We start from the raw sequence: 19060 nt of genomic DNA, 5'->3' as shown, positions 1-19060 counted from the left end.
GCATCTGATAATTTTTCCCTGCTTTTCTGTTAATGTTATATATCAAAAGAATCCCACATTTTCATACATATTACCCTGTAAATTTTATTCAATTAAAATTAAATAGAACCAACCAACTTTCCACTTATGTACTTAATCATTATCCCCTTTTGTCACAAATTAGGCGTTTTCTTACCTGAACGCCTTTTCTCAGCACGGAGATGGAGAATCCACCAATGGGTTTAGATTGTATTCCTGCCCAATCAGATCAAGTCAGCCAAAGTTGCCATGCCTGTCCTAGACCATAGAGATCCCAGTCTTGATGCGAGCGTAGCCATTGACTGACAGCAAGACGTTGTGGCTCACAAACTAAAACTAACCCTAGGCCTAGATGACCTACAAAGGTGGAAGTGGATTCTCCATCTCCGTGCTGAGAAAAGGTGTTCAGGTAAGACAACACCCCTTCTCCAGCACTGGAGATGGAGAATCCACCAATGGGACATACCAAAGCGTACTGTCCCTGAGGATGGGAAGTAGACCGGTCCAGTGTGGCATTTTGCTGTACTACTTGTTGAAGAACCCTCCTATCGAAGGAAGTCTCCACCTAGGCAAAACTATCGATCTTGTAGTGCCGTATGAAAAGAAATGATGAGGCCCATGTGGATGCCCTGCAGACGTCCTCAATGGATGCCTGGGAAGCCCATGCCGCAGAAGTAGCTGCAGATGGGACTGTGATGGATAAGAACAGACGCACTACAGGGTACGCCTGGAATCCATATGGAGCTGTTATGGATAAGAACAGATGCACTACAGGGTACGCCTGGAATCCAGAAAAAAACCTTGTTGACAATTTGGTACACCAGAACCACCAGATTAAGGTATGAGTCAGGTGAGGCCAGGAGACACCAAGTTCGAAAGGACCAATGATAATAAAATCTAAAATTGCAGTGATGAATATATATGAGACTCATGATCAATGTGTCTGAATAGAGCATAGGTGGAGTGAAGATAAGATCACCAACTGTGTCCTAAAAAAAGGGGGGCAGGTGCACCTGGGGTGGTTAGGCCTCAGATTAATGGTGGGCCTATCTGGCAAACAAAATGGTGGCCGTCCCCAAAAGGGTGGCCTGATTGACAACGGTGGAGCTGAGAATTTGCTCCCCCCAAACTACTTGTCCTAGTGCACCTTCCCTTACAGAAAACCCCCTTTCGTCAGAAAAGATGCCTGCAATGAGGAGGAAGGACCCCCTTCCTCCAGTATTTTTGCTGCATATTTAAGCGGAATCGGTCAGCTTCTGCACCCACGTGGCCCAAGATGGCAGCCGTGCGTGAAGAAGACAATGGACCTGCCGCGGCCCGAGAGACTCCGTGGGAGGCGCTGACGCAGCCCGTTAGTGCTCCCGTGCCGAGAAAGTTATCTGCACCCCAAACTTTGCACAATGGCCAGAAAAGAAGATTTGAGTATTCTCCCCTCTCCAATCAGCCACCTAACAGCTCATCGGCGGTGGCTGTTTGGCGTGTGGCTCGCCTATGGACTGGAAGCGACGATCGCAGCTCCCTAAACACTGAAGGCAAAAAAACAGGCGAGTGGCTTAAGCAACTATCGGAGCTGCAGCCGCAGCTCCAAGAGCGCTTGTAAACGTGGGATTCCCAAGGGAAAACCTTTCGACGCAACAACAAAAAAACCTCCTCCCACCTGCTCTCATAACGAGGCACTGCAGGCGAAAGCTCCAGCAGCAAGAAGGCCGAGCTGGAATCAGTTGGGGACTAACAGTCGTTAGTCCACAGATGGGATAAACGAATTGAGAGGCTTTGGGGAAGGCCTATTTATCAGGGTGGGGAGAAGAGGAGAAATAAGACGAGAAAGGAAGGAGTCCCTTCCTTGGACACTCAGTTTCTGTCTTTCCCCCCTCCAATCAAAGATCTTTTAAATTGGGAAATTTAAAATGTTCCTTAATGGAGATCAATTTTTTAATAATCCAAATCCTGTGTTGAATACAGCACATCTCAACAACTGGGGAATTGGAAAATCCACCAATGGAGACTGTACTTGCCTAAGAGCCAACCTTGCACGTCTGTCCTGGGCGAGATCAAGTCAAGACTGGGATCTCTATGGTCCAGGACGGGCGTGGCAACTTTGGCTGACTTGATCTGATTGGGCAGGAATACAGTCTAAACCCATTGGTGGATTCTCCATCTCCAGTGCTGGAGAATATGATAGCATCATTTGCAGAAGGTACTCCCAGCTTTTGAAAGCAGTATATAAAATTGGTGCTCAACTTGTATACACCTTCTGTAAGATTACCATAGAATTCATTCATGGCACTAGGAACAGATTGCTGTGTCACTGATACATACCTGTGAGCTTCCATGACCAAATGGAGTGCTGGATAAATTTGTAGCGATACTATGCAGGATAATTTCACCACTCATGGATCCTGAGGCAATATAGTAATCATTCCAATTAAATGACACACAAGTTATTTCATCTCTATGATCCTGAAGAAGAAAATATGCAAGAATTAATTTAGTACAACACTCATGTGGCTCTAAGGAAAATTTGAGATTACATAATCACTATTTTAAATGGCAATAGCCTCTTTTATGGGAGAAACCTCCACAGAACCAAATGGGATTTATATTTTAGGGTTTTTTATTATCAATATTTATACACCACATCTATGCAAGATTTGTCCTGCTAAATGCCCCCTGATTATTCATATAATGTCTCCTTCCTCTAATCAGAGTACCTCTGGATCCTTCCAGACTTTTCCCTATCTTTCACTAAGAAAGATGCAAATCAGGTGCAAACATATCCTTAAAAGGAACCACTTCAACCATTCTTTTTACTATAATCTCTGCAGGAACATATAGAGCTTTGATCCCTTTTCTCTCTACTTAGGGAAGGATCCAGCTCTTGCGTCCAAACTTCCAGATCGCTTTTCCTATAAAGTTTCTCCATATTGTATCTAATTATACATCCTCACATATACATTCACTGCACAGTACTGAAAGCATACAATACCAAATAAATTATATTTAATTGTTATCCTACCACTGATCCTTTTTCATTCTGACAGAAGCTGTTATTGGAAGTATATGTCGATTTCTAATAACTGGGTCTTCTCTGTAACTCCAGATGCCATCCAAATGATTCTGAAGGCTTTATAACTTTGGAAAAGGGCAGGGATGACACACGGATATAAAGGAAAACTTCCCATGATCACTGGTTGGGGTAATATGACTCTTTTCTACTAAAGTAGAAAGTTGAAAGCCTTCAGAGATCATACTGTCACGCCTTCCCTCCTTACTAAATATAAGTAATTTGATTTGAAATATTTGTTTCCCCTGCCAGTTAAAATATAGTTATTTTATATTGGTAATATCTCCAGGGAAATTTTTTGAATTGTAAAGCGATGTATCAAATGTCTGATAAATTCCTAGAATAATTTGCATTCTAAAACAGAATAATCCCTAAACAGTGCAATACAGTACACACTGATATGAATCCACATCCAACAAGTTATGCTAGAATATTTGGGGGGCACAGAGAAAATGTCTAACGCCTACCCAAATCTGCTAAAGCAACCATGTGCACTAAGAATGTTGCTGACCATAATAACATCAATTTTTATTTTTTTTTAATTGACACTAATCTGCAAGATAATGACGATGGTTAAAAAAAATAAGAAGGCAAAACATAAGCATCAAACATCAACACAAAACCCTAAGGATATATCAAATTTAACCAATGCCATTCAACAAAAGAAAAGATTAAGAGGAATGAAAATTTGCCTCTGAAGCAAGTGATAGCAATGACTGTTCCTGAACTATTGTTGCATATTTACTATTCACCTTTAGCACAGAATGGTCTATCTAATAACTATCAATCCAAACTATAGTGATGGGACTTAAGCTTTATCAAAACTTTATCAAAGATATTAACTGCAATATCTAGCTCTGATAAACTTCACTTTTCTAGATGGCGACGAGCTTCACTCTCAAATTACTGAATGCTTCCTCACATCAAACAGAGAGGGTCTTCACTAATATCCCCAGAGCCTTACCCATTGGCCAGACCTTCCAAAAATATCAAAGGCTAGACTGTAATAGAGTGGGACCTATATTACTTCAGACTGAAGTTCTTCAGGCTCTAAAACCTAACAATATTTTGTAATAGAACTGAAATTATCCATTAGTAAAGAAATATCCACACACATACAAAACTGCCATTCCCAGAGTTTACAACATTTTGCAAACATAAACATTGTATTTTAATACAATGCAGTGGCAAGAATTGCTTTGCTTCCATAGTGTTATTAATGATATTTACGTAACAACTGTAAGTCTTCCCTATAATCCTAAATTTGCATGTACACAAATGTCAAAGTATTATGTTCCCAAACAGTTACTTAAGGAGAAATTCATTACCATTTTGCAATTATAGAAAACGGCACAGAAATTAAATTCCATAATCAAAGAAAAATAGGTGCACAGAGATTAATAACAGATTAGGATTATCTGCTCCCAAATCCAAAAGACTGTAGTTAAACTATTGTAACTATACTTCGCTATTTTTCATTAACTTCTTTTCCAGGCCAATCTTATATTTTAATTAAAACACTTGGAACACTTTATAAATATACATAAATACTGAAATAACTTACACTCTTGTGTACCAATACAGGTAGTCCTCAACTTACGACCACAATTGAGCCCAAAATTTATGTTGCTAAATGAGAAATTTGTTAAGTGAGTTTTGCCCCATTTTACGACTTTTCTTGCCACATTTGTTAAGTGAATCACTACAGCTATTAAATTAGTAACACAGTTGTTAAGTGAATTAACTTTGCTTGTCAGAAGGTCACAAAAAGGTGATCGCATCACCCTGAGACACTGCAACCATCATAAATGTGAGTCAGTTGTCAAGCATCCGAATGTAAATCACATGGCTATGGGGTGCTGCAATGGTCGTAAGTATGAAAAATAGTAATAAGTCACATTTTTCAGTGTCGCTGTAATTCTGAACAGTCACTAAGCAAACTGTTTAAGTTGAGGACTACCTGTATATCTGAGAAACACTTTTTATTTATTTCTTAAGAGATAAAACCTTTCATCGGGGCAATGTAAAATAGCACATCCTTCTTTAATTTCTATCTGCACAATAACTATGAGGAGTAGGCAACGTTGTGAGAGAGGCTGACTGGCCCAAAGTCACCTGGTGAAACTCTATGGCTGAGAATCAACCTGAATCTAGATCCCCCTGATCCGAGTCCAACATCTTAAGCAGAAGACTCTATTTCACTTTGCTAAATTACACTACACCACATCACAACAATTGCATTTATCTCACTCTATGATGTGAGAGATTTATTCAGATAAAATAAGAGTATCAAGGTCAGTTGAAAGTATCAGATTTAGATTTGGGAAGATGTATAACTTTTCCATCTCGGCAATAATTGCTTATTACTTGACTGTAAAGTCTGTGTAATATAATTATTTAGCACCACTGCTAAATAGCTATCATTCTGCTAGCAAAAAGACATCTGTGATGTAAAATATGAGTTACATTTTGATATTTAAAGATTGGAGTATAAACCTAAAAGTTTACAGGTGATATTAATCTCATATATATTAAATGACAAAAGAATTCCATAATACAATATTGTATCTTACCTTAAGTGATCGGTGAAGTTTTCTGTATTTTAAATCCCAGATATTAACAGTGCTATCAATTCCTCCACTTGCAATATACATTGAATTCGAACTCAAGCTTATACATGTTTGCTTTGCCTATTTGGCAATAAATTAAAAAAATAACCATCAAGATAATATCAACAGCAATTTTAAACTAAGATAAAAATTAATATAATCTGAGGCACTAATATAGATCTGATTAAAATAAATGACATTTTGCATTTTAATGAAATGAAGAAAAGTGTTCAACAAATATAACACACACAAAATAAAATGGTATCTTCGTGATGGATTATTCAATATATAGTTTGAATTAATTTACCAACACCATACCACAAAATTAAAGTTAGTATGGGCCAATAAAAGCCCATTTTGATGTTTTCCCATTAATATCAACTAATTAGTTTCATTAATTAGATTTATAACCTGCTTTTCCTCAATGAACTCATGGAACTATACACTGTACTTTTTCCTTCTATTTCCTCCCCACAACAAGCCTGTGAAGTGGTCTGCTTGACAAAAAGTTGACGGGTCCTAATCTCTTCAGCAAGCTTCTGTAACTGAGGTTGAATTTAGTCCAACACCTTAACCATTTTATTACTTTTAGCAGCAGAAAGATTAAAGACAAATTATAGTAATTACCTGCTCTTTCAACAATGTACTATGTGATTGATCAGTAATAATTGTTCTGGGTGCTTTTTAAATAGAAAAGAAGGATCAAAATATTTTAATTAAATAAATGAAAATGGATGTCTGAAATAAAAATCATAGAACTAATAAATAGCAGCCTGTCTACCAAAGTGTATATTAAGTGGTCCATGAACACTTTAATTTATATTGCTGAATAATCATCCATTCTCTTTCATTGCTTTTCCCTGCAGCCTTCACACTGTGAAGAAGTTTGAAGCCAATTATACATTTCCTTTGACAAATGAAACAATTCTTTATTTTATAAAAATAGACACCATATAATTGTATACAAGACTGGAAACAAATCATTTAGGTGAGTAGAGTCATAATGTGGCAACAACAAGCTAGTGTTGGCCAATCCCAAAAAAGCTATGCCAGGTCAGAAGAGGTTAGTGCTTAGATAAGAGCCAATCAAGAAATCTTAAGGCTATAGATTAGAAGATTCTCTTCTTCCAGAATATGTTTTTTCAATGAAAAGCAAGTTTCACAATGTTAATAAAATCATATCACCAGGAGCTGAGCTTAACTCAAAAAAGCTTGGATGGCTTTCTATAGAACTTAAGCCATTGTGGATTATAACAGAAAAGGCACTGCTTTGGGAATACCACTGACAAAAGAACATTCACTCAGAAATGTGTACTGGTTCTAGATACTATCAGAAAGATATTACTAAGAGCAGAGAGAAGAAAATGTCATAGTTAATAACAGCATTAATAATGAAGGCAGCATTAATAATGTATTGCAGAACATTTTAACCACACAGGTAATAATAGCTAATAACATAGCTATAGACAATAGGAATTATGATTACGTAATTTACTATAATTTATTATAATTATAAGAAACAGCAGAAAGTTCTAAGTTCCAAAACTACAAAGAATCAAGAAAACATTGCTTTTAAATGGGTTGCAACTTAATCTGATGTCCAATAAGAAAAGTGATCATAAATCTTACATATGACTTGTTTTAAAAAAGGTTTAGAACAGATTATTTCAGCCATTAGTAGCTGAGACAGAGCAAATTATTGTCCAAATGTGAACAATATTCTAAGCTGGAGTTAATCTAAAATTGAAGAAGAGTTTTCTAATCTCTACTAGTGCTTATTGAGTAATGCAGCGTTTCTCAACATTTGTGTGACGGCAACCCCCGTCACACAAACGTGCCATGCATGCGCGGCGTCCCCCATGCGCGGCGTGCATGCGCGGCGCCACCCCGAGGGGGGAAAATGGCGGATCGCATTGTTTGGCGACCCCCGTAAAATGGTCGATCGACCCCAAATGGGGTTGCGACCCATAGGTTGAGAACCGCTGGAGTAATGAATACTGTATTATAGAACAGCAACAAGTGGTTCCTGGATTGTTTACAATATTTCCTTGATTTGATTTTAGAGTACCAGGTTTTGTTCTAGACCAGGGGTAGGCAACCTTGGCTCTTTTATGACTCGTGAACTTCAACTCCCAGAATTCCTGGCTGGCTCAGGAATTCTGGGAGTTGAAGTCCACGAGTCATAAAAGAGCCAAGGTTGCCTACCCTTGGTCTAGACCAGGGATAGGCAACCTTGGCTCTTTTATGACTCATGGACTTCAACTTCCAGAATTCCTGAGTCAGCATGCCCGGCTCAGGAATTCTGGGAGTTGAAGTCAATGAGTCATAAAAGAGCCAAGGTTGCCTATCCCTGGTCTAGACCAATCCTTGTGAATTAGTTTTGCTGCTATTATATTCTTACGTACAAGTAGAGATCATATTTCATGTTTTTCATTTGGAACATTCTGTGCTAAAACCAGCAGGTCTTTTCCCCTTAATTTTTATTTTGGTGGAGAGGATAGTGAATAAAACTGTCTTACACATACAAATGCCTTATATCTTTGAATTCTATTCACAAAAAAGTGCCTTGAAGTGCAGTAGTGGTACCTATATGCACTCTTTAGAGTAGCCAATAATTTTTCAGGCCCACCCGACTGCTATATTATTGGGGGGGGGAGGTGGAAAGGTGTTACAATAAAGAATTGCAGTCAGATGCTACATTTGTGACCCTGCACACTCTGAAACATCCTTCTGCAACCAAATCTAAAACATAATTATGAATTTATATAAATATCTAAATAAGCATTATGTATTTTTGAAACAGAGAACAGATAGTAAGTAAAATTCATTTATTTGTAAATCTTATCACCTAAATCTAGAGGAGATTTATTTCTAGGGTAGCAATGCATAATCAGGAATATTACAAACACTTACGGAATTTGGGAACTTGAATACATATAAATAGCAATGCACTAAAAGACCACCTTTAAAAAAAGCTGTTCTACTTACCCCTTCAGCTAGTTCAAAGAGTGGAACTGGTTTTCCTTTATAATTTGAAATCACTATCTTATCACCAACAGCTGACGTTGTTACCAAAAAGTTATCTAAAATAAGAGTCATGGAACACAACATGTGTTTTTGTTTACGCAAAATTGTTTCAGTTGGGAAGAAAACCTCTTTTAAGTAGGTATTTAATCACAGACATTTCCAATTGAGAGAACTGTACTTTTTTCAAGAATTACTTAAAAAAAGATATAATTTATTTTGACAATGAACAGAAATTATGAAAAGTGTATAAAAATATTCTATTTTTGAAAAAATATATATATAAAGATGTGGCATTTGGTATTTTATCATTATTCAAGACTTTATGATAAGCTGATGATGTTTACAATATTTTCTATTCAACCCAATGAAACTATTTGCGTCTTTATTTTTCTTACTATCATTTTCTCAACATCACATTTCTGACTGAATTTGAAAAGTATATAGAACAAAATTCTGAATACCTGTGACTTATTTATAAACTGTTAATAAAATAAGATTCAGGAACAAAACAAGCCAAATATGGTATGATTAAATTTAAAGAAGACAATTAACGTGCAACATGGGAATATCTATGGAATTTACTATCAAATTTACTGCAAATATTAAACCCAAAGAAAATTATATATGATTGATGTTTTTTTAAAGATAGGTTAAGCTGATGCTGACTGCCAAAATAGGTAATTCATATAAAGAATTGTAGGAAATGTAGGATCATTGGTGTTTTGATTTGTTTTTTGTATTTGGTGGCAATATCACAAAGCTCAACAATTCTAGAAGATGCTTCATTGTAAAAAAAAAATCTAAATATCAACTTTTTAAACAACCTTTTTTTGTTAAGTATTACTAAGCCTCATATTCCTACAAAGTATGTAGAATTTGCTTTGTGTATGATAACAGATGTTAGGATACTTTATTTTTCTTATTGGAAATGGTACATAATAACATCCTTAGAGCTATGGCAATATGCTTCAATGTAAAAAACAACTTTATATTTAAAAACCAATCTTATGCTTATTTAACCAAAAAATAATTTATGGATTATAATTCTGCACATGACTTGTATTAGATCTGAAGCTTGGGTTTATTCAAACATAAGGCTTTTTAAAATATTAGATTTTGCCTGTTTCATTATGACAGATTTTTTTCAGTTTAGATAAAACCTCCAACTGTTTATTGTGATTGATGATTCTTATTAGATTAGTTGCCTCTGATAATTACCGAGTATGGTTTTGATTTTAATAATGGTTTCAACATGTCAAATTGATATAAATCACTTTTATATGTGGCATTAATCTAATGATATCTCAAAAATTCTTAGGTTTTATACAGCTTTTAAATATCTTTCTCTTTTGTTCTTTTTTTTTTTTTTGCTTGCATTTTCAAATATTTATCATGGAAAAAAGCTGGCTAAAAACTTGCTCCTTAAATATTTTTGAGCCAGTACTTTAGTAGCAGAAACTCAAAAGATACATCCAAGTTTTAGCTATGAAGTTCACTGGTGAATGGGCAAAGAACTCCAAGCACAACTGCAAAATTAGATCGCTGTTTCTAGCTCAGGGATTTCCTTATACACAAAGCATTGTGTGCCATACCACAAATAACTTCAGCTTTGAAGCATTTAACTGATGCAGGCACATAGTTATTCCTATCACAGCTTACCTATCTGGTTATTGCATTGGAAGCTTTTTGTGCTGACTGTGAAGTTTGAATAGTGACATTTTTCAGGAGGCAGAGACTGAAAATAAATGCCTAAGCATTTTAAGGCCTTTACCTTATCAAATTTGTTGTTTTTAATTTTTTCAGATAAGCAGGTGATCAGTGTACCGCCTAGCTCTTTGTGAACACTGCAACATACTCTATGTTGGACTGCTTGTGATATGTGTTCATAAAACAGAAAGATTAGGAAAACCCATGGCAATCCATGATACCCAGACACAAGTAGGTTGTTCTTCTGACAACCATTCATGGCATTAATTTTAGAAGGTTTAGCCATCTCTAATTCTGCATAGAATCAGGCCATCTTGACTTCAATATGCAATATTCTTGTTCTCCATTAGTTTAACAACAACCATATAGCATTTCAGGTATACAAAAGTAATCAGAAAATGTCTGGCAATTAAGGAAGCAGATTATTTCTGAGTGGCTTATGCTAGGCAAATAAACTACAGAAATTGGGAAAGCAATTCTAAGTTATTAGGTAATGTGTCATAGAAAATACAGGACTCACTACCATAGTTTTATAAATGAACCTTCACCTAGCATGAAAACTGATACTACATAAATTTTATTCAAACCAAATAATAAAAATGATACTGTAAAAGAAATATTTACTTTCAATATCAAGGAGTATCCTTCTCATTCATAAGAAACAAGAAGTTGAATGAAAAGGAAACTCAGACTTTATCCAGACATATCAGTTCTATACTGAACAGGCCATCCATGTTATTCTTTAACATTGCTATAATACAACAATATGACTCTATCAAATATGGCTGTATAAACCTGATAACATTCCACCTAAATGAATTACTCAGATTAGAAATGTACATGAAGAGCTAAAATGACAGTTGAATTAATTTTTTTTATTCATTTATCAATTCATTTGGATTACTTGCTATGTCATGCTCCTCCACCCCAGCTAACCTTCACCATCTTCCTGTTCCCACTGCTGACCAAGCACATCCGGCCTGGCCCTTGTGCTGGATACACAAAGATTTCTGCCCAAAGACTGAGAGGAATTGGGCTTCCTTTCCTGCAGCCCCAAAGTCACAGTGCACCAAGAGGCCCCAGAACCACAACTCAGCTCAATCTTTGAGAAGAAAGCCTCGTGTCCAGCAGCTGCCTCGTGAAGGCAGACAGGGTATGCTTGGTCAGCAGTGAGATTAGAAGATGGTGAAGGTGAGCTGGGGTGGAGGAGCATGTGGAAACCGGATAGCACAATGCAGGGAACTAAAAGGGCAGAAATGAGGGGGTGATAAGCAGGTGGGGGAGTTGAAGTACTCTTGTGGTCATAAGTGCTAAGTGTCTAAATTTTCATCATGTGACCCTGGGGCACTGTAACAAATGTAACTTCAGGAACCAGGTATAAGTACCATTTGTTCAGTGCTGCCATAACTTTAAATGGTTGTTGAAGAAATTGTTGTCATTCAAAGACTACCTGTATTTTTGTTTAAAAGAGAGAAAATTTACCTTAACATAAGTTTTTTTTCCTCTGCCAATAGCAGCAACTGAAATATGGAATTCCTTGTAGAAAGAATTTTGAATGGCCATATCTCTGAGGTGTCATAAATAGGCAATTAGAACAATTGCTATTAACAAGTAATTATACAGAAATACAGTTTCAAATACTGAAACAACAAAGGATACTGTTGCTACCCCAGCATACTGAATTAACTGGGTGAGAAGATTCATGGGGACTAAATTGATCCACAACAGTTATAGAAGACGAATCCCATATTTTAACATCATCATCTCCTGAAGAAGCAAAACGGACACCTTCCTGCATCTCTACACCTGTAAAAGAAAATTAAAATTACTACAAATATATTTCCATTAAATATTATTCTACCTGGCAAACCAAAAAAATGTAGTTTGTTGCTTTTGATTGATAAACCTATAAAATATAAATAAGATTAATACAATTTGTGGCAAACATTTGTTGCCAGATATTATCGACAGATGTGCTTTTTATTGCCACAATATAGCGGGCATATACAACTACAAGTACCATAAACCTAATCATCATCATCATCATCTCAGATTAATAAACCCAAATGCTTGTCATTAATAACAGCAAAAAGGAGTTAAATATTCAACAAGTATTTATGATCTTAGTTTTGTTACTCTCCAATGCTTCCAAAATGTAATTTCTAAAAACAGTGAATTGAAAAAAAATGAATAAAAAAGTCTTTGTATTTGAGCCAGATCTGATAACTAATGAGTTGCTAAATCTGTCTGTAAACACTACATTTCCAACCTGATAGATTGTGAGGCATCAAATGTTTCAAGAAAGAAATACTACCAAACAAAACTAGGTCACAAAATATTGACCCAGAGCACAATCATACTGGAGGCTTCCAGATAAACATACTCCAGTTTCATTCATTTGGCTGCTCTAATATAACATATGTGATGGAACAAGAGGGCCAACTGTTACATTTCTCACAACTGGGAAAAATTATTTTCACTGTAATTTAGTGCAAATGCTACTGATATTAGATGGATCATCTTTTTTTTTTACATTCACACTTATTCCAATATTCTATCCCATGAATAGAAAGCGTATCTATATTTTTCTCTGCATCGCAGTCTTCCACTCATCTTAGAAGTTTGGGAGGGAGGGAGAGAAGGGATAAAGTATTAGTTATCCTCTAGTAAAATCAACACATGATTTCTCATTACAATAGAACAAAGCCATACCTCTATTGTTAACCTGGATAAAGCACTCTTTCACTAATGAAGATACGAAGCAGTATTTTTTCTAAGCCACATGTCTAGGCAAAATAATTAAACTTTTTAAAAATATAATTTTACCTTCATCTGAAATTTAAGAAAATATGAAGTACCACCCATATACTAAACAATCTGCATCTACTCAGTTTTAACATGCAACAGTATGGTTCAAACACCCCCTCTTTTCCTATGACTGGAGCTACCATCAAGTGTTCCTACTCCAGTTTCTGCCTTCCCATTGGCTGGATTTTTCCTACCAATAATCTGGTGCTGCTAGTCAGACTGGAAGCAGGCAAGGCAGGCTCATTCATGCAGTAGTAAGGATTTAAGAGTGAATCAGCATTAGCCTTGTGACAGTACAATAAAAGTATTTTGTTAAAAGTAATTTTCAAGGTTACAAAAAGAAATCGCAACAGTCACTGTTTGGATACCTAAAACACAAATGAATAGCAACTCTTTTTAAATCTAAAGGTTAATGAGTCCACAGAAGGAACTACAAAGAAATCCTGTAACATGCGTACCAAACTTCATGAAATATTTCTGTAGGATGAAAGCCAGTCTGCTGCTTGCTTGCACTTGCAAAGCTCGTAGAGAATTTTTGAAGGAAAAAATGTGGGCGAATGTATCGAGGCTGATTTTTTTGTGTCGATGAAATCTCATATACATTGTGTACAAATGTCAAGAGGTGGGGGACACTCCTTTAAAAGGAGAATTGCTTGTCAAGTTGCTTGAAAATCGAGCCAAAAAAGGAAAGTATTCAAATTTAGAAAACATTAACTAGCTTCCTTCTCTTTCTTTTCCTTCTCTTTCTTTTCCTTCCTTTCTTCTTTCCTTTTCTTTCATTCATTTTCTTTTCCTTTCTTTCATTTTCTTCCTTCCTTCCTTCTTCCTTTCTTTCTTTCCTTTCTCTTTCTTTTTCTATTAGAAGGTATAGTTAATGTTCTTGAATTTCTCTGCCACTAGTGTTATATATAAAAATACTACAGGTGAAACAGCGCTGGCAATATTTTCTACTTTAGCTCTTGATTAAAGCACAGACATATTTCCCATTAAAAGGATATGAAGAGATGAGACTTCTCCTATAAGTGCAGGTCAGATATCTGGGGTCATTATGAGCTCAGAGTGCAAATTAAGGCCATGGCCAGATGGCCTTTGCCAGCTCTCTTTGGTGCACCAGCTGCACTCCAACCTGGGATGAGTTACTCTTTATACGTTAACGCATGCACATTATACGAGTTTGCTTAGATTACTACAACATATCCTACACGGGGCTGTCCCTGAAGACCACTCAGAAGCTACAACTGGTTCAAATGCAGCAGCCCATATATTAACAAATCAAACTCCCTATAATCATACAATGCCTGCCTTACGGTCATTTACTAATTACCAGACATTTCCAGATAAAAATCAATGCTGGGTTTAATGTACAGGGCCTACATGTTTTGGCCCTGAGATACTTAACAGGTCTGAAGGAGATCATGTTTTTCAGTTGCAACCCCATATAGTGGAATAGAATTCCCTCTTGAAATTAAGTTGACACTTTTCTTATTGGCTTTCCAGAAGCTATTAAAAACATGTTTTGGGAAGTGTGGGGAATTAATGGACATAAATTGTGCAAATTGTATTACAATAGAATTTTGTATTAATTCTGATTTTAGATTTTTACTATGTTTTTGCTTTATGGAAATAAATTGCCAATTTGGTTTTGGCACTACAAATACAGTAAACAGTTGATAATCTATTTTAACTTTAGACTCAAACACTATACATTACATAAACCTAGTTCAGAAGAATACTACAATGGCAAGACCATGATATTGCAGTAAACTCTGCAATCAAAAGCTTATATAAAAATTACAAGCTTGACCTAGAAAAACGGCATTAGGCACATTTATTTTATTTTATGCCACCTGGATCCAAACAATTCTGTGTGGCTCACAATACACCAGGCAATATAATTAAAAAAACAAAACAAAGTTAGAACATAAGAAAAAGAATAAGACAGTAAACACTGTAGAACCCCCAATATCCCAACCAAATCTAACATCCAGCAGAGGGAATTCCAGACATCCTAGGCCTATGGTGGCAAACCTATGGCACGCATGCCACAGACGGCAAGCAGAGCCCTCTCTGTGGGCACGCGTGCCATCACCCCAGTCTTAGGCCTTCAGTCCCGTCCATGAGCAACCTGCATCAAAATCTCCCCGGGCAAATGGCTTTTTAAGCTGGGTTTTATAAAACCTTTTCGCTTTAGGCCTCAACCATGTGCAAAAAAAGAAAAGTTCAACCAATCAATCCATTTCAACTTCTTGCAGGAAAAAAAAATCTTACAAAGTTGGAACTGATTGATTGAACTTTATTTTTAGTCCCACACAGTGGCGGAGGAAGTGACGGGGGGCCACATCGGAACTGGAAAGAAGGTACCAGATGGGGGGGGGCAGTGGCAGGAGCAGGATGCTCTGTGCAAGAGTTGGGTCGGGGCGGTGGGAGAAGGGCACTCTGCAAGGATTGGGTTGGCATGGCAGGAGAAGGGTGCTCTGCAAGGGTTGGGGCGGGGCAGTGGCAGAAAGGCACTCTACAAGGGTTGGATCGGCTCTGCTCCCCTCATACACCTCAGTACCTACCACAGCCACCAGCCACTAGCGCAAGTTCATTAGACCACCGCCCAGAGCTGCATGCCCGCCCAGCATGAAGGAGCTGAAGCAGTCAGCTAGGAATCCCCGCTTAGAGGTGGTAGAGCACTCCCAGGGCCAGCAGGCAAAAGGCCACCCCGAGTTGGGAAAGCCGGATCCCCATCGGCATCATGGCCACCCAGGCCCAGCAGAGATTGGAGGCACCCAAGCCTAGCTGGGACTGGGGGGCCATGGCACCGATGGAGATTTAGCTTTCCCTGCTTGGGGTGGCCTTTGGCTTGCTGGGCATGGGTGTGCTCTACCAATTCTACTCAAGTTTGCTAGCTGGCTGTTTCACCTCCTTTGTGCTGGGCGGGCCAGGTGCTCCAGGCAGTGGTGATAACCTAATGGACCTGCACGAGCTGCTGGCACCAGCAGCTAGAGGCAGGGCTAAGGTGCGTCAGGTGTGCGAGGGGAACAGGCTCCATGTGCAGGCCAAGGGCAAGATCTGCGAGGGAGCCAAGGAGATGACCAGCAGCAACCTCCTCTCCAACCACAAGCAAAAACAGATGGGATGGAATAGGTGCATCCGGTGGTCTGCATCACGCGCTTCCCCCCTCCCCTACTCTGCCTGCTGTTGGAGGGCTAGCCGGGTATTGTCAGTGGGCTGTGGAGTCCCACAGTGAACCAGTCGAGGGGCTGGCAGGCTGTGGCTGCTGATGGACACTGTTGGCTCCCATGCGCTCGCTGTGTGCAGGTGCCGATGGTGTCAGGCAGCAGCCGCCCCGGCCCCTGCCTCGCTTTGCGGCAATGGAACCTCTGCTCTGCCTCCTGCCTTCCCTCACCTCACCCCGCAGGATGAGCCTTCTGCCCACCGTCCCACCCGCCAGAGACCCCGTGGATCTCCCCCAATCCTGCCCAGCCCCCACAGGCATCCCTCCCCATGAGCAACATCGAGGTGGCCACACCTACCCCAGCCACGCTCACCCAGTCTGTTATGACCACTGCAGCCATGCCCATCCAGTGGCCATGCCCACCCAGACTGCCATGCCCACCCTGGCCACACCCACCCAGTCTGCCATGCCCACCAGGTGGGCACCCAGCGATACATAAGTGGGTTTTGGGTTGCAGTTTGGGCACTCAAGTCTCTAAAAGGTTCGCCATATTTCCTAGCCCAAGAGATGACAAAACAGCCAGATCTTAAAGGTCCTATAGAACCGCAACAGGCTGGGACTCACCTAAATCTCAGAGAAATCTCATTCTAGAAGGCAGGGGCAGTGACAGAGAAGATATATTTCCTAAGTCTTGATAGATGGCATTATTTAGTCAAGGGCTCCTGGAGTGCACCAATCCCATCAGCTCAAATCAGCCAGCTAAACATACAGGAAACAGGTAATCCTTCAAAAAGCCAGGCCATGTGCCATATAAGGTTTTATAAGCAACTTGAATCATACCTGCAAGAAACCGAGCAACCAGTGCAGCTCATCAAGTCCAGGAGTGGCCTGCTTTTGACTGCACAATAACACAATGTGCAATTTTTGGAACTGAGCAGATTAATTGTATATATTTAAATAATGAAAAACTTTTTTGTTGAAATACTATTATAGTCAATCAGTACAATAACTTCACATTTGCAGTATATGGGGAAAAAACATTAGTTTCACAATTTACCTAAATATAATGATCTCTGCACATAAGAAATAACAGTTTTAATGTCTGGCAAATAATGGAGGTACACACTTAGGAGACAGCAAAGAGAGGGAATGTGGCTTGAGCTGATGTATGTTAATAAATTATCATTTTCGTAGAGAATTAATAGACTTCAACATTCTGCATGAGAGAATTCCAAAGATCACAGAGAAAAATAAGGAATGTTATACTTTTCTCTCTTTGACCCATTAAATAGGCTGTATCAATAGACCAAACTACCTTATTTTACCTTCATGTAATTCCAAAAAATGTTGTAAAATTATGTTCATCACAAATTAAGAAAAATGTTTGACATTTCATATATTATTTATATTTGCCACACAGCACATATACAGTATTTGAACTCCATGTCAAAAAAAATTGCACACAAGACATTTGTTGCTCATAGACCTCTCCAAAAATCGGTGGAAGGCTTTCATTTTAACTGCCTGCCTAGCTATCAATGAAGCAATTCAGCTGATTCCTCTATGGAAGCACTTCTGTATAAGACATGTGAGGAAGCCATAGCCAGACTCCTAATCAATACACCGAGTCACGTTGAACTCGCATTTCTAAAGATAAACCCTGCTGAATTAAACCAGCTTAATTTAGGCACACAAATAATTGCGCAGGAAGAAGCGCTTCGGTGCTTTATCTGGGGCGCTTCGGAGAAAGAGTGAAGGAGACTTTCGCTGAAATAGTTTCCAGCGGGGAGGCTCAGGGTTACTACCGGTATTTCACACCTAAAGCTCCCTCCCATTCGGGGAACCTAAAGGGCCAATCCTGCCCGGTCAGGGTCCGTCCGTCACTACAGGAACCGCGAAGAGCCAGAACCAAAACTGAGGGAGGGACCAGAGGACCGGCACTGCCGGAGAGCACGGCCAGCTCCAGGACGAAGTAGAGGGCGGGCCGGGCTCCCAACCCATTCCGATTCAGACGACAAGAGATCTCACTTCTCCCTCACCTTCCCACTTCTCCGGGACACCCCGGGTAACAGTCTTTTAGCCAGTCCGAATCATTTTTTTCTCCCCACCATCCAGCGTTATCCTTTCACAAACCAAGACAACCAGCACGCTCACCCCGCCAGAACCAAAGCGCTCGCAGCGGACTTTCCCCGCTTCTTACAACTTAGCAGACTGTCCCAACAGCCACCGCGAGAGCCCGCTACCCACCCTTTTACGGCAGCCGAGAAAGGGCAAAATTACCGACGTGCGCTCGTTTTCCGTAACTAGAAACGAAGGGAGGGGGGAGGAAGCGAGGCTTATCCTGTACCGAAAAGTTGTCGCCCCGTGGCGATGTTCCTTTGCTAATTGTGGGTGTTGCTAAATGGGGCGAGCGAGTGAAGGGTCTTGATAGAATTTTTTTTATGGCACGGGGTTCGTGTCTCCTATTTTGCAAACGCTTGCTGTAATCCTACACTGCGCTCTGAAGAAAGCAGAGTCACCCGGGTGGAGAGGAGACGAAGAATTCGGGGGCGTCGTAAAAACTAACGGATCGTAGCATAAACGTTCGAGGAAGTAGAGTTCCTTCCATCATATGCGCGAATCATTGTGATAAGTCTGGGCATACATACGTACCTTCCAGCGGGT

General features: G+C 39.1%; 1 protein-coding gene across 4 annotated transcripts in view; it reads right to left on the bottom strand.

Moving 5' to 3' along the window:
• The window catches only part of NEDD1 (NEDD1 gamma-tubulin ring complex targeting factor), a 34792-nt gene extending 16163 nt beyond the window's left edge, over positions 1-18629 (bottom strand). Inside the window, exons 1-6 of one of the 4 annotated variants that reach the window (XM_039358156.1) lie at positions 18436-18618; positions 17021-17155; positions 12085-12231; positions 8680-8774; positions 5656-5772; positions 2338-2478 (exon numbers count right to left, since the gene is read on the bottom strand). In XM_039358156.1, the coding sequence (XP_039214090.1) occupies positions 2338-2478; positions 5656-5772; positions 8680-8774; positions 12085-12223 (492 nt within the window). In that variant the 5' untranslated portion in view covers positions 12224-12231; positions 17021-17155; positions 18436-18618. Of the gene's footprint in view, positions 1-2337; positions 2479-5655; positions 5773-8679; positions 8775-12084; positions 12232-17020; positions 17156-18435 lie in introns of all 4 variants that reach the window. The other 3 variants (XM_039358157.1, XR_005558518.1, XM_039358158.1) reach the window with 3 other exon arrangements.
• Positions 18630-19060: the final 431 nt, after the last annotated feature.

The sequence above is a fragment of the Crotalus tigris genome, unplaced genomic scaffold, assembly GCF_016545835.1.
Source record: "Crotalus tigris isolate CLP2741 ecotype Arizona unplaced genomic scaffold, ASM1654583v1 scf7180000019004.2909048, whole genome shotgun sequence".
In the NCBI taxonomy this organism is placed as follows: Eukaryota; Metazoa; Chordata; class Lepidosauria; order Squamata; family Viperidae; genus Crotalus; species Crotalus tigris.
The sequence above is the reverse complement of the archived record's forward strand: the minus strand, read 5'-3'. Positions and strand labels throughout refer to the sequence as shown.